At 41.4% G+C, this 16,131-nt stretch overlaps 1 protein-coding gene across 3 annotated transcripts in view; it reads left to right on the top strand.

The window, feature by feature from the left end:
- LOC127211972 (protein argonaute-3) overlaps nucleotides 1–16,131 on the top strand; it is an 86,703-nt gene that overhangs the window by 56,905 nt on the left and 13,667 nt on the right. For all 3 annotated transcript variants that reach the window (XM_051172062.1, XM_051172064.1, XM_051172063.1), the window contains 6 exons: nucleotides 2,138–2,225; nucleotides 2,348–2,495; nucleotides 3,871–3,990; nucleotides 10,939–11,061; nucleotides 11,521–11,654; nucleotides 13,621–13,805. In XM_051172062.1, the coding sequence (XP_051028019.1) occupies nucleotides 2,138–2,225; nucleotides 2,348–2,495; nucleotides 3,871–3,990; nucleotides 10,939–11,061; nucleotides 11,521–11,654; nucleotides 13,621–13,805 (798 nt within the window). The remainder of the gene's footprint in view (nucleotides 1–2,137; nucleotides 2,226–2,347; nucleotides 2,496–3,870; nucleotides 3,991–10,938; nucleotides 11,062–11,520; nucleotides 11,655–13,620; nucleotides 13,806–16,131) is intronic.

Raw genomic sequence — 16,131 nt, 5'->3', positions numbered from 1 at the left:
TGGTGAAGCATTTGCATAATGTGTGCCAAGGCCCTGGATTTGCTTACATGTACACTCGTGCGCACGTGCGCACATACACACACACACACACACACAGTTTCTGCTGGCATTACCCAATGTCCCAGGGTGAAGGGTGGGCAAAAGTCACATCCAGTGAGAATTACTGCACTATAGGAATGACAAATATAAAAGTGAAACTATTTAAAGTGTAATAACCATAATTTCTGTTCAGAAACTAAAACTCCTCCATTTGTACCCTTCTAGACCAAACTTTAGAAATGGACCTGCTTCTCTGTGAAGAGTAGCTATTATATGTCTATTTATTACCTCCAGGGTTACTACATTGGCCAATATGGCAGCCAGGAGTTTGTGTAACTATTTAATTTAATTAAAATTATAATTTCAGTTTACCAGGCACATTAGCTACATTTCCTATACTCAATGACACGTTCCTATTGATTGCCTTCTTAACACAAGCTTAAAACATCATCTCAGGAAATTCTGATCTTAGCACTAATTAAGAAAATTTGAGCAGGCTTTTGATCCAAGGACTCAGGAATCAGAGGCAGGCGGATCTGAGTTCGAGGCCAGCCTAGTCTAAAAAGTGAGTCCAGGACAGCCAGGGCTGTTAGACAGAGAAACTTTGCCTCAAAAAACAAAATTCCTGATTGGCACACACCTTTAATCTCAGCACGAGGAAGGCAGAGGTAGGCAGATCTCTGTGAGTTGATAGGCAGATCTCTGTGAGTTGAGGGCAGCCTGGTCTACATAGCAAGCAAGTTCCAGGACAGTCAGGACTACATAGAGAGACCCTGTCCTTCCCTTCTCCCCACCAACGCGGCCCAAAATACCAAGAAACTTCCTGAAGACTGTCACTTGATATACCAGGCATGGAAGCACACCCCTGTAATCCCAGATACTTATAAGGCTGAGGAAGGAAAATAAATTCAAGGCTAGTTTAAGCAACTCAGCAAAGACCCTGTCTTAAAACAAAATTAAAAAGGTGTAGGATATAGCTCAGTGGTAGGACACATGCCTGGTATGCACAAAGCCTTGAGTACCTCAATAAAAGTTTTTTCTTTAGCAGAGGATTTAAAACCCATTTCTATACATTGTAGAATTGGCCTGCAATCTTTGAATCACTAAAGTTCATAAATGGACTACAGTGATCTAGAAATATTTAAAATTACTTGCTACATTATATGTATGCATTTTCCTGAGAGTTTACTGATTTCGTCAGATTCTCAAAGGGGTCAATGACTCCATAAGAAGGTAGAGATTACCTGCTTTAAAAATTATTTGGAGGAACCCAAGGGTGATGGTGCACACCTTTAATCCCAGCACTCAGGAGGCAAAGACAAGTGGGTCTTTATGAGTTCAAGGCCACCCTGGGCTACATAGCGAGTTCCACTATGCCAAGGCTACATAGAGAGACCCTGTCTCAAAAAAAAATAAAATGTATTTGGAAGGTTGACAAGATGGCTCAGTGGGCAAATTCACTTGCCACCAAGCTTGGCTACCAGAGTTTGATCCCAAGAACCCACATTATGGGAGAAAAGAACCAATTCCTGCAAATTGTCTTCCAACCTCTACATTCATGTGTGCAGGAACACATACACAAATAAATATTTTTTAAAAGTATTCAGCTTCTATTTTAGTAATCACTATTTTTGAGAAAAAAATAATAAATTAAGGAAAATACTTAGTAACATTGTCACTGTAGTTCTGACAAAAGGACCAGACTTTTGTGTGAGGGCTGCCTTCGTGCCTTTTAGAAGGACTTCATTCTTGACCTCTGTGAAACTCTGATCTTCAGTCACTCTGAGTTTACAAATTCCTGAGTTTATTGTAAATGCTCTTTTTTCTAGTGGAGAACTTTGTCCTTTGATCTTTGGGCTTAGCAAATTATAGGATTTTCTTTTTTAACAAATAGAGCTTAAGAGAGTAAGAACAATATTTGATATTAGGTTTGCATTATTATAATGATCATTAGCAATGTTATGTAAAACTTAATATATCACATTGCTTATGTCACAGATTTTTCTGCCTCCTCAGAATGAGGTTTTATAGTAGTGAACAGACTGGGTAAGTATTTTTATGGAATTTATGTAACCTTCATTTTTCTCATTGGGAACAGGTCTGAAGGTTGAAGTAACTCATTGTGGAACAATGAGACGGAAATATCGTGTTTGTAATGTAACAAGAAGGCCTGCCAGCCACCAAACGTAAGAAAAGCTGGTGTTTGCCACAGTAGTGAAACGAGGCAGCTTCTTTTAATGAAGGGGCGGGTAGTTTGCTAGCTTCTGGCGGGGTAAGAGTCGTTCATGCCAGCTCTTCTTTTCTCCAGCTTTCCTTTACAGTTAGAAAATGGCCAAACCGTGGAGAGAACAGTGGCTCAGTACTTCCGAGAGAAGTACACTCTGCAGCTGAAGTACCCACACCTCCCCTGTCTGCAAGTGGGGCAGGAGCAGAAGCACACATACCTGCCACTAGAAGTAATGTCTTCACTCTGCAATGATTAACTTCTATGCATCTTTCTCTCTGTGTGTGTACATGTGAATGTGCATGCAAATGGGTGTGTGTGTGTGTGTGTGTGTGTGTGTGTGTGTGTGTGTGTGTGTGTTATGCATGCATATTTGTGAAGAGGCTTCCTATATTGCTATCCATCTGTCTTTTGAGACAAGGTCTCTCATTGAATCTGAAACTGATTGTTTAGCTGGACCTATTTCTCTACCCTCCTTTCCCATTCTTCTCCCCTTCCTCTTCCTCCAGCACTGGGGTTACATGCATATACCACCATGCCTAGTTTTTTATATTAGTGCTCGGGATCTGAACTCAGGTCCTTATGCAGCAAGCACTTTACCCACAGAGCCATCTTCTTGCCTGTTTATGACTCTTTTAGGATCTTTTATGGCCTATGATTTATCTGAGTCTCACATTTATTTTGGAATTTGAACAATTTTTAAATTCTATTTTTTTCTAAAATGTAATTAAATAAGATAGTACATTCTCAGTCAGGATGCCTATTGCTTTGATAAAACACCACGACCATTAACAACTTGGGGAGTAAGGGGTTTATTAAACTTACACTTTCACCTCACTGCCCATCATCAAAGGAAGTCAGGACAGGAACTCAAGCAAGCCAGACACTTGGAGGTAGGAGCTGATGCAGAGGCCATGGAGAGGCGCTGCTTACTGACGTGCTCCACATGACTTGCTCAGCCTGCTTTCTCATAGAATCTAGGACCACCAGCCTAGGAATGGCACCATCCACAATGGACTGGGTCCTTCCCCATGAGTCACTAATTAAGAAAATGCCCCACAGCCTGATATTATGAAGGCATTTTCTTTATTGAGGTTCCCCTAAGATGACTGTAGCTTGTGTCAAGTCAACATAAAACTAGCCAGCATTGTATGAAAGAAGTTTACCCGGGGCTGGAGAGGTGGCTCAGTGGTTAAGAGCACTGTCTGTTCTTCCAGAGTTCAATTCCCAGCAACCACATGGTAGCTCATGACCATCTGTAATGAGATCTGGTGCCCTCTTCCAGTGTACAGGCATACATGTAGGCAGAATGCTGTATATGTTATAAATAAATAAATCTTTCAAAAAAAGAAAAAAGTTTACCCATAATTCTATCATTGTTAGCACATTTTCTTATGTTTCTTTCAATCTTTTTATTCTTTGTACCTTTTCCCTAGCTGTAAATATGTGATCATGTTGTATACTTTGTTCTCTACTTTTTTTACTTTAACAAAATAGCAAAAAGAAGTGGTTTAATAAAGTAAATTTTTAAATTATATTTAACACAGACATTAAGTGGGCTAGATCTAACAAATATATATACATTGTGTAAATTGTTCTGTTTCTAGGTCTGTAATATTGTGGCTGGGCAACGGTGTATCAAGAAACTAACAGACAATCAGACTTCTACTATGATTAAGGCAACAGCAAGATCTGCACCAGATAGACAAGAGGAAATTAGCAGATTGGTTAGTACATAACTCTAGAACTGGGATTTAAAGTGGATTAGCGTGAGCTACTCAAAAACCATGTCCTTACCAGCTGCTGCCACATTGCCATTTCGTAAACTGTCAGAACTAAAAGAGATGATGAAGCCAGGTGCAGTGGTGCATGCCTTTAAGCCTAGCACTTGGGAGGCAAAGGCAAGCAGATCTCTGTGAGTTCATGGCCAGAGTGGTCTGCATAAACTGTTCCAGGAAAATGAGAGCTATACATTGGGACCTTGCCTCCAGAAGAAAAGAGAGAGAGATCATGGAATAATCTAGTGGTGTGAGATGGGGACAAACATTAGTAAGTTAGATGAAAAGGGTTTGGTTCTTCTAATTTAACTCTAGACCAGTTAAATCTAGGGATCAGATTTATCAGAACTAATATTTTGATATAATTACCTGAACCTCCACCACAAAGAAGAGGAAAAGGAAAGCATCAAAGTATTATAGTGAGAAATACTAAAAATATTTTTGTTTGGTCTGGTTGGTTGGTTTTAGCTGTCCTGGACTCACTTTGTAGACCAGGCTAGCCTCGAACTCACAGAGATCCACCTGCCTCTGCCTCTGGGATTACAGGCATGCACCACTGCACCTGGCTTAAAAATCTTAACAGTCGATCTAGAATTTCTTAGTTACCAGTGGCCATCTGACAACTGTATGCCTCACACCTATAATTGTAGGGCTTAGAAGGCTGAGGCAGGAGGATTAACCTAAACTCTAGGCCTTTAGAAGCTACATAGACAACCTTATCCAAAAAACAAACAAACAAACAAACAGCTGGGCCTTCTGGGTCATAGCTGTGATCCCAACACTTGGGAAACTGAGGCAGGAGAATTACCATGAGTTGGAGGCCAACCCAGCCTAGATTACAGAGAAAGAACCTATCTCAATAACAATCCAGTTTCAATAATGCAGGGCTCCCTGTGTCTTGTGATAGAGGGAGATCAGAACATTAGTACCACTTAAGATTCACATTGCTAATATATATATTTATTTATTATTATTATTTTAAACATCATGTTGTGCCCAGTAAAAATACACAGTGGGTTTTACAAGGCTCCTGGCAAACTATCTGCTGCTCCAGACCCCTCAATTGGTGTTCCAGGAAGGGAGAACCATTTTTGCTGATATACGGTGACTAGAAGAACCTCCTGAACGATGTCACAGTCTACAGAATGGAAAATGCAAGTTTTTCATTACATTGGCAATTTCTCCATCCCAAAAGTGAACCACAGTGATTACTACTGCAAAAGAAAAATAGAGAAGGCTGGCAGTGGTAGAGCATCCTTTAATCCTAGCACTTGAGAGGCAGAGGCAGGAAGATCTCTGTGAGTTCAAGGGCAGCCTGGTCTACATGGCAAACTTCAGGACAGCCAGGACTACATAGAGAGAGCCTGTCTCCAAAAAGTAAGAAAAGAAGGGAGGAAGAAAAAGTGAAAGAAGGAAGAAAGGAAAAAGAAATAGCGAGATGTCCCACTCATAATCTGACCATTGCTGTTTAAGTTCTCCCAGGAAACCCTGAGCACCGGGGAATGGGAGAGATACTCCCTGAGGAATTGAATACAGTGTGTCCTCTGGGAGCTCAGTGACACTTCACGCCTTTCTGTGCACTGAAGTCAGCAAGCAGCTACTTGTCCAATCTTAGTGATCCTGAGGAAACTGCCAAAACTAAGGCAGGGAGTACAATCACCTATTCATTTCTCAAGCACCCAGAAGCCCTTGGGAAAGAAACAGTGCCCGTTGCCAGGGCCACATTTAGTCTCCCTTGTCCTACCTTGAAACTGTGGAGACTCAGAATGGCAAACATCTAGTGTCTCCTGGGCATATTACCCTTAAGGTGGTCACTGAGACGCTATAGATCCTAAGAAAGAGGACTTCCAGAGTTAACTATATGAGTCCTGAAACCAACATAAAACACAGTCTGTTGACAACTTTACTGATTCATCCTGGGACTTAGCATTTCCCAACTCAAGGCACTTCTGTTATACATTCACACAACTGATACAATGACTGTCATTAAGAGACTGCAGCAGCTATTAAAAAGAAGGAATTCCCAAAATTTGTGGACAAATAGATTGAACTAGAAATTATCATAATGAGTGAGTTAACCCAGAAGCAGAAAGAGACAAATGGTATATACTCACTGATATCGAGACACTAGTCCAAGGGATACGTCCCATGAAAAACTTTACTTACCAGGAAAGTGGGTCAGAGGAGAGGACATCCTATTGAGACTTTAGGTGAGAGTAGCATGGAAGAATGGGGAAATAGAAGGATCCACAGGGTCCTGGAAACCTACAAGAAGAGCTTTATGACAGGCGGATCTGGGTCCTGGGGTCATCCTCAAACTAAGGCACCAGCCAAGGAGAATATAGGCAGTAAACTTCGAACCCCTACCCAGACCTAGCCGATGAACAGGATATTCTCCACCGTTGAGTGGAGAGTGAGATCTGACTCTCACACGAACTCTGATGCCCCTTTTCTGACCACGTCCCCTGGATGGGGAGGCCTGGCAGCACTCAGAGGAAGGATAGCAAGTTACCAAGAAGAGACTCGATACTCTACGAGCATATATAGGGGGAGGAGGTCTCCCTTAATCACAGACATAGGGGAAGGAGAAGGAGGGAAGTGGGAGGGAGGGAGGAATGGGAGGATACAAGGGATGGGCTAATAATTGAGATGTAATATGAATAAATTAAGAAAAAGAAAAAGAAAAAAAGAGAGACTGTAGCAACAAAGGAAATGCTTATCTTACACACTTCATGACAACAACTACATTAATATACAAGACCTCAGAAATGATAAGGTAGACCTGGATCAATGTGTTTAAAATGATGTTTCATCTTTCAGCGTAATAGAATTATAAAAAAACTTCTATTTTCTTTCTCTCCTGCCCCCCATGCCGAGACAGGGTTTCTCTGTGTAGCGCTGGCTGTCCTGGAATTCACCTGCCTCTGCCTCCTGAGTGCTGGGATTAAAGGCATGGTTCACTACCACCAAGCTTATTTTATGTCTTAATTTTTCTTTTTTAAATTATGATTTATTGTTTTTGTGTACACACGGGGGTGAGCATGCATATGCTACTGAGGAGGTCAGCTTGCTGGAGTCAGTCTCTCCTTCTTCCATGTAGGTCTCAGGGACCAGGGCTTGAATTTAGGTCACCAATCTTGGAGGTAGGAGCTTTCGCCACCAAGCCAACTTATCACCTGTTCTTTCTTATTTTTCTATGAAAATCATGAATTAATCTGTTCATTTCTTCTTTTAAAAAACTAAATGTATAAATAAATCAATAGATTTGGCACGGTGCTTAAGACACTTGCTGCCTTGGGAGAGAATACATACCAGGAGGCTCACAAGTGCCTGAGATTCTAGCACAGGGAATCTGACACTGTCCTCTAGACCCCACGGGCACCTGCACACACATAAATGCACACACACACAAAGTAAAAATAATTTTAAAAATAACTGATAGAATACCCAAAATGGGATAGTTTTTTTTAAAAAGGAATACCTGGATCTTGTATTGTTCTCCCCTGAATATCACTTAAACTGTCTAATCAAACAAGGGGGGGGGGATCTGTAAATATGAATACATTCCCCAAAACAATTTACTAGCACTTTGAGAAATTTTTTTGTTTTTAACAAAAAAAGTCCACAAACTTATTAAAATTAATACAGAACATTCTTTGCTTGGGTTTTAATACTGCTTTACATACTTTGTTTTTAAAACAATTTCTGGCCTGGCATGGTGGTGCACACCTTTAATCCCAGCACTCAAGGTGGGGGGGGGAACAGAGGCAGGTGAATCTCTGTGAGTTCGAGGCCAGCCTGGTCTACAGAACAAGTCCAGGACAGCCAAGGCTACACAGGAAAACCCTGTCTACAAACAAACAAACAAGGCTAACACAGAGAGCCCCTGTAAAAAAGTAAAATAATTTCTGATGCTTTATTAACCAGAAATTTGGAATAGTAACAGCTCTGCTGATAATCATTTGTCAAATGCATGGTTGAGGAACTAAGTGTTGTCTAGCATGCAGAGTGTTCTGGCTTCAATCCCCAGCATAGATATGCCATTGTGGTAGCACATACCTACAATCCCAGCACTCAGGAGGTTAAAAACTGCAAGATTAGTTCAAGACAAGCTTCAGCTATATAACTAGTCTGAGTTTGAGGTCAGCCTTAGCTACATAAGAATAAAAAACAAACACTACTGTGATAAAACACCATGACCAAAAGCAACATGGGGAGGAAACAGCTTTATGATCTATGATTTATCTGAGTCTCACATTTATTTTGGAAATTTGAACATTTTTTAAATTCTATTTTTTTCTAAAACTTGATTAAATAAGATAGTATGAGCCAGGCGGTGGTGGCGCACACCTTAGTCCCAGCATTTGGGAGGCAGAGGCAGGCGGAATCTGTGAGTTCAAGGCCAGCCTGGTCTACAAAATAAGTCCAGGACAGCCAAGGCTACACAGAGAAACCCTGTCTTGGGGGGAATGGGGAGGATAGTATGTGTCTCAGTCAGAGTGCCTATTGCTGCAATGAAACACTATGACCATTAGCAACTTGGGGAGGAAAGGGTTTATTAAGTTTACACTTCCACCTCACTGTCCATCATCAAAGGAAGTATGGACAGACACTCAAGCAAGCTGGAAACCTGGAGGCTGGAGCTGATACAGAGGCTGCTTACTGGCTTGCTCCTCAGGGCTTGCTTTACCTGCGTTCTTAGAAAGCCCAGGACAACCAGCATAGTAAGGGCACCACCTACAGTGGTTTGGGCTCTCCCCAGTCAATCACTAATTAAGAAAATGCCCTATAGCCTAAGGCAGTTGAGGCTTTCAGATAACTCTAACTTGTGTCTGAGTTTGGGGAGCCATGGCTACACAGAGAATCCCTGTCTCAAAAAACAATCAAACAGGCCAGGCAGTGGTGACTCACGCCTGTAATCCCAGCACTTGGGAGGCAGAGGCAGGTGGATCTCCACGAGTTTGAGGCCAGCCTGGACTACAGAGAGAGTTCCAGGACAGCCAGAGCTGTTATACAGAGAAACCCGGTCTTGTAGACAAACAATAACCTATGTGTATATCATAAGACAGTTGTGAAAAAATGAATAGGCACTTCCTACCAAGTACATCATGTAGCAAATCTCCATAAATGGTATTTGTTATTTGTTAAAGTTATTTCTATAACACTGTTTGTTTTTCAGTTTCTCTCTTAACCTGGCTATTACACAAATAATTGAGCCTCTCTTATATTTGTTGAATAATAAGCTTCACAGTACAATAACTGAGCAGTTATTACTCTATTCTTAACACTCCAAACTAATCTGATTTCCTCCCAGCTTACATCCCAGGGATACTTGCACTTTGTAGCTTTCCCTGCTCCAATTCCTTTGCTGATGTCACCTGGACCTTACTGGTAGCTGAATCCCTTCCTCCTCTTCCTCCTCTTTCTCCTCCTCCTCTCCTTCCTCCTCTTCCTCCTTTCCCTCCTTCCTCCTCCCCTTCTCCTTGCTGGCAAGAAGTCCAACTCTATTCTCTCCCCTGCTCAGCAACTGGCTGTAAACTGCTTTATTGGCACATCAGGGAACAATTGAGGAGCAGTGTTTACATAACATTGAGGCAGGAGATTCTCAGAACAAGGATTGCAACCAGATATGGTGAGGGTACAGAAACCAGCATTTGAATTACACAATAATCTTATGCCTACAGATATTCTTTATAACCTTATTATAGAGAAATACTAGAAGACACCAAAAGTGATTGACAGGCTTGGAGAAAAGAGTGTATACTGCCTAGTTTAGAAAACAAACGGCTTTTCTTACATGTTGTCAGAAGGTTATGATTATTTATTTAAGTTATATAGTTTGTAGTAGAATTCTTACTCAGACTTTCTAAATTGTTGCCTTGAGGACAAGTATGTTTTGAAAAATAGCTAATAGCATACATTAGGGTAAGATATACTGCTGAACAACCTTGTATTCTTTATTTGACTATGTATTATATGTTATGTAAATTTTATAATGTATAACTACCTTTACTATGTTTTTATTGTTTCTCCTAAGTAAACATATATATGAAAATACTGAAGTAAATTTATATAAATTTATATGTTATAAAGCAGATAGAAAAATATTTTTACTATTTACTGTCAAACTTTACATAAAACAAATTTTAGTATTATATTTCTAGATTTTTTTTTTTTTTGAGACAGGTTTCCCTGTGTAGCCTTGGCTGTCCTAGACTTGCTTTGTAGACCAGGCTGGCCTCGAACTCATAGCAATCCTCCTGTTTCTACCTCCCTGAGTACTGGGATTACAGGTGTGCACCACCATGTCTAGCTTCCTAGATTCTTTATAATCAGAATGGTTTTTTTTTTCATTTTTACTAACTAATCTATGCCTTTCCAGTCAGCATTTTGTATCCAATTTTAGATAAGTATTTCTCCTGAAATTGCTTAATTATTTAAAATTATCATTTTCATGGATCATAAATAATTGAAGTATATAATGCAACCTAATATCTCTATTTAAGTGTTGAATAAATTGGCTAGGCGGTGGTGGCGCACGCCTTTAATCCCAGCGCTTGGGAGGCAGAGGCAGGCGGATCACTGTGAGTTAGAGGCCAGCCTGGTCTACAAAACAAGTCCAGGACAATCAAGGCTACATGGAGAAACCCTGTCTTGAAAAACCAAAAAAAAAAAAGAAAAGAAAAGAAAAAAAAAGCTTTGAATAAATTACCAAGGTCTTCATAGACTTCACACAATCTGCAGGATAATATTCTCTGGTTTATAGTCAGGGCACCATTGGTTATACTTATTACAAAACATGGTTGGCAGAGTGGAAGGAAAAGAGGGGGTTCTAGCAAGTATAGTAAGAGGTTCGGGGAAAGTCTGAGAATAATGACAAATCTTTTCTGTCGTTAGGTAAGAAGTGCAAATTATGAAACAGATCCGTTTGTTCAGGAGTTTCAGTTTAAAGTGCGGGATGAAATGGCCCACGTAACTGGACGCGTACTTCCAGCGCCTATGCTCCAGTATGGAGGACGGGTAAGCCTCGTTGTAATGTTCTAATCCTGCGTGAACAGCTTGCTAAGGAAACAGAAAATGGTGCTCTAAGTCTTGAACTTATTATTATTTCATTGTTCCAACAATACATTCAGTGTTTTGTTTGTTTCAGGGCAAATTTCTTTGGTTGAGTTTAGCATAACTTTTTTACATTTACTTATTTATTGTGGGGATGCACGTGTGTGACTCAATGTACATGTGGGGTGTCAAACTGAGGTCATCAGGCTTGGGGACCAGTGGCTTCACCTGCTGAACCATCCGGTTGCCCTCTTACTGTACTTTCTGGTTTTAGCAGTATAAATAATACTGATGAAGAACAGTCCACTCCACAGAGAGTACTAAGATGGATCAGTTCAGAAATCTGACACGCTTGCTTGAGCTCACTTGAAATGCACTGTCTGTGAAACTTTCTGTTTCTCTGCCATGTTATTTCTCTTACAGAACCGGACAGTAGCAACACCGAGCCATGGCGTGTGGGACATGCGGGGAAAGCAGTTCCACACAGGAGTTGAAATCAAAATGTGGGCTATAGCTTGTTTTGCCACACAGAGGCAGTGCAGAGAAGAAATACTGAAGTAAGGTGTTTCATTGGTTTGGTTTGGGGACCTTTTGTGTTTGGAATTTTTTTAATTTTAAAAAATTTTATTTTTAAAATAAAAATAATTGATAGTAGGGGTGAACCTAGGACCTTGTCCCTCCAATAGGTGATATCACTGAACTACACCCAAGCCCTGCATTCCAATTTTAGATTACTCATCTCATGTTCTAACTAATGTGGCCTCTACATGGAATATATCAACCAATGAGCCTTTAAAACTATTTTTCCATCCCACTGGGACCACCTATCATGCCAGTTACGTGGGAGGCTGAGGCAGAATCAGAAGGTAGCAAGATCCAGTCTCGGCAATAATTTGTGTGTGTGTACATGCACGTCCACACATGTGCAGGTGTACGTGGATGTGCATGTTTGTGTATATAGAGGCCAGACTGACATCACTCTAAGATGTAAGTCAAACATTACCCACTTCCTTTATACCAGGGTCTCTCATTGACATGGAACTCACTGAATTATTTAAGTGAAAAGGCAAAGGTTATCAACTTAATAAGGAAAGAAAAAGTTGCATGCTGGTGTTTCAAAATGTGTATTAAGAATGAGTATTTTATTTTCAAATTATAAAGCCAGGTGTGGTGGCGCACACCTTTAGTCCCAGTACTTGGGAGGCAGAGGCAGGTAGATCTCATAGTTCAAGACCAGCCTGGTCTACAGAGTGAGTCCCAGAGCCAGGCAGTGGTGGCGCATGCCTTTAATCCCAGCACTCAGGAGGCAGAGGCAGGTGGATCACTGTGAGTTCCAGGACAGCCTGGTCTACAAAGTTGAGTCCAGGACAGCCAAGGCTACACAGAGAAACCCTGTCTTGAAAGGAAGAGAGAAAGAAAGAAAGAAAAAGAAAAAAAGGAGAAAGAAAGGAAAAGGAAATTATAAAAAAATTAATTTATGTAAATTTATTTGCTATACCTGGAACTTCAAAAATTATAGCCCAGAAGGCATTAAATTTTAGGGTCTAGTTACCACCCACAGTTTACATCCAAAGGAGGCTTGTATGTGTGAATGTGTACATATGTATATACATGTATGTATATGTTTGTGTTCAGATAGATGCATACATGTTGAGGCCACAAGTTGGTTTCAATAGTCTTCTTTAGCCACCTTCCATTTTATGTTTTTTGTTTTGTTTTGTTGTTTTTTGGGACAAGGTATCTTACTAAATCTGGAATTCATTAACTCAGCTTGGCTGGCCAGCAAGCCCCAGGGACCCTCCAGTCTGCACCTCCTCAGTACTGACAGTATAAGATATGCACAGCAAATCTTTTACCAACTAAGCCATTTCCCTAGCCCCACTGGGAAATCTTTGAACAAATCCCCAAAGGACAATGGGAGATTACAATAGGTTACTGGTACTCTCTGATGCCTTCAACATTAGTAATCTGGTGAGCTTTTCTATATGGAGCAAGTACACAAATCTTTGCTTCATCTCTGTTTCTTTCTTTCTTTGTATTTTCCAAACCAAGTTTCTCTGTGTTGCCCTAGCTGTCCTGGAACTCACTTTGTAGACCGGGTTGACCTCAAAGTCAGAGATTCTGCTGCCTCTGCCTCCTAGGTGCTGGGCTTAAAGGCGTGCGCCACCATGCCTGGATTCCATTTCTTTCTTAAATTCTTGATTACTGTTTGGTAGGCTTGGAGCTGGAGATATAGCTCAGTGTAGAGTACTTGCCAAACACAGACCGTGGGTTCAATCTTTTTTGTTTTGTTTTGTTTTTCGAGACAGGGTTTCTCTGTGTAGCCTTGGCTGTCCTGGACTCACTTTGTAGACCAGGCTGCGATCCACCTGCCTCTGCCTCCCCAGTGCTGGGATTAAAGGTGCGTGCCACCACGCCCAGCACTCAATCCTTAATACTATACACAAACACAAAAGATACAGTACTTTGTACATTTTGATGTCTAGACAAAGGTTTTCTATTTACTGATTTCACCTTCTTTAGAGGTTTCACGGACCAGCTGCGGAAGATTTCCAAGGACGCAGGGATGCCCATCCAAGGCCAACCATGCTTCTGCAAATATGCGCAGGGGGCGGACAGCGTGGAGCCCATGTTCCGGCATCTCAAGAACACCTACTCAGGCCTGCAGCTCATTATCGTCATCCTGCCAGGGAAGACACCTGTGTATGGTAAGGGTAATTTAAAACTGCATTTTCAGGATGAATAAATACCCAGGAAACAATAGGGTCTCTCCACACCATGCCATATATATGAGGAATACATCAATGACAAATATTAAAAGGCATATCATGAAAGGATTGCAAGAAGCAACCTAGAGACAAAAGCCCTGGGGTCCATGCCTCACCAGGGCATACCCATTGTCAGCTGGGCAAACAGACAATAGGCTGCCTTCAGGAAGCTCGCCTGCTTGCCACAGCTTTTTCTTATGTTGTAATGCTTCAGCTTCAAACTAAGTGTTGGAAAATAGAATTAAAACTCAAAAGACTGTAATTGTAAGTGAGAAGATTATAGGAAAATACCATAATAAAATAATAGTAAGGAATTGTGTATGTTATTTTCCATAGCTTTTTATATTTGTGGTTATACAAATTTTTATGGTAAAGGAAGGAAAATAGTTGCGACAGACTGCTCAAACAAAAGGCAGGTTAGCAGAGTAACAATCACTAGTGTGTGCAGCACCTGTTAACAGGAGAAAAGTGACTCAGAGCAATGATTTAGGAGTCTCGCTTGCAGGAAATCAAAAGACACTAAATTTCGGCCAATAACAACAGCCACAAAAGTTAGAACACTGGGGCTTCCAAAGTGTCCCCCCGCAGAAGGGCAGCTGAACGGACTCCAGAACAGCCTTAACCTTTCAGCCTTTATGCCCATTGCCAGTTCCACAGGATCTTTGGAAGCTCCCCATGTTATTTTCGCTAGATCCAAACCCTTAACCACACAGTCTGGAGCTCTTGCTACAGTTATAGGACAGAGAAAATCAAAGTCGATGAAGTCAGGGACAATTTAAGATCCTACTCACACTGACAGAAGAACCAGAGACTCCTGGGGAAGCACCTGCTGTGCGCTCCTGGGAGCTTAATGGGAGGCTAAGCCTCCACGGTGCTGCGAGGGGTCCATAGTATTTTTTTGCTGCCTCAGAGTCCCCAAGGCCTTCAAGCAGAAGTGACAGTAGATGGTTGCCATCAGCCAAACCAGACTTAGCAGTACAACAGGGAAACAGACCCTCTGGGTTTGGATGGAACTCGGCAGTGGGGACTCTCGCCTTATGCGTTGTGTCCCAGCCAGAGTGTGCCTTTCCCTGCCCTTACCCCCACCCCACCCCCACCCCGCTATCTCTCTATCTCTCCTCCTGCTGCTCTCAGATGATATAAAAGAGGATCTTTGGCTATTTGCATCTGGCTTTCACTTCTTTTCCAGATTGAAATATTAAGTTTATTTTATTTTGTACAAGCTTCAGACCCAACATCATCCACCAAACTTGATCTTCCCTTTTCTGAGAGGGAGGGGGAGGGGAGCCAACAGCACCAGTTCCCCAGAGTGGGGAGGCAAGTAGGTGACTGCCATGGTGCAGGCGCCTTTTGGAATTACTGACTTCTAAGATTAATAAAGTAATTCAATTTTTTAAAAAAGTTAGAACACTGAAGTTAGTATATGGAAAACTGCTAGAGGAAAGTCTTCCCTAGCCACCTCTGGTGCTACCTCTATGCTAATACGGGTTGTCAAGGAAACTGTACATCCTACTCAGGCTGGAGAAGTGGAGGAGGATAAAAAAGACCATTTATCTTTGTAAAACTGCCTTCATTTAACAACAACAACAACAAAAAAACCGGACTGGAGAGAAGGCTCAGATATTAAGACCACTGGCTTCTCTTCCAGAGGACCTGGGTTCAACTCCCACTACCCACATGGGACCCACAGCCACCTGTAACTCCAGCTCTATTGAGTACGATGCACTCTTCTGGCCTTCTCAAGCGCCAGACACACTTGTGGGGCACAGACATGCAAGCAAAATACCTATACACATAATTTTTCTTAATTTAAAACATCTACTTTATTTTAAATCATGTGTGTGTGTGTGTGTGTGTCTGTGGATATATGCACATAAGTGCAGTGTTCATGGGGTCCAGAGGTGTACAATTTCCTGGAGCTACAGTTAGAGGTGCCGTGAGCCACCTGAGATGAATGGCAGGACCCAAACTCAGATTGGCTGCAAGAATAGTACTAGTTCCTTTTTTGTTTTGTTTTGGTTTTGGTTTTGGTTTTTTGAGTCAGGGTTTCTTTGTTTAATAGCCCTGGCTGTCCTGGACTCACTTTGTGGAGCAGACTGGCCTCAAAATTCACAGAGATCTGCCTGCCTCTGCCTCCCAGAATGCTGGGATTACTGACATGCACCACCATGCCCAGCATAATCCTAGTTCTTAACTACAGTTTCTCTGTCTTTTTTAATATTGTGATTTATTCTTTCATAATTTAATACGTGCATACAACAAATTC

The sequence above is a fragment of the Acomys russatus genome, chromosome 29 (assembly GCF_903995435.1).
Source record: "Acomys russatus chromosome 29, mAcoRus1.1, whole genome shotgun sequence".
In the NCBI taxonomy this organism is placed as follows: Eukaryota; Metazoa; Chordata; class Mammalia; order Rodentia; family Muridae; genus Acomys; species Acomys russatus.
Note: the sequence above shows the minus strand (reverse complement) of the source record. Positions and strands in the feature narration are given on the sequence as shown.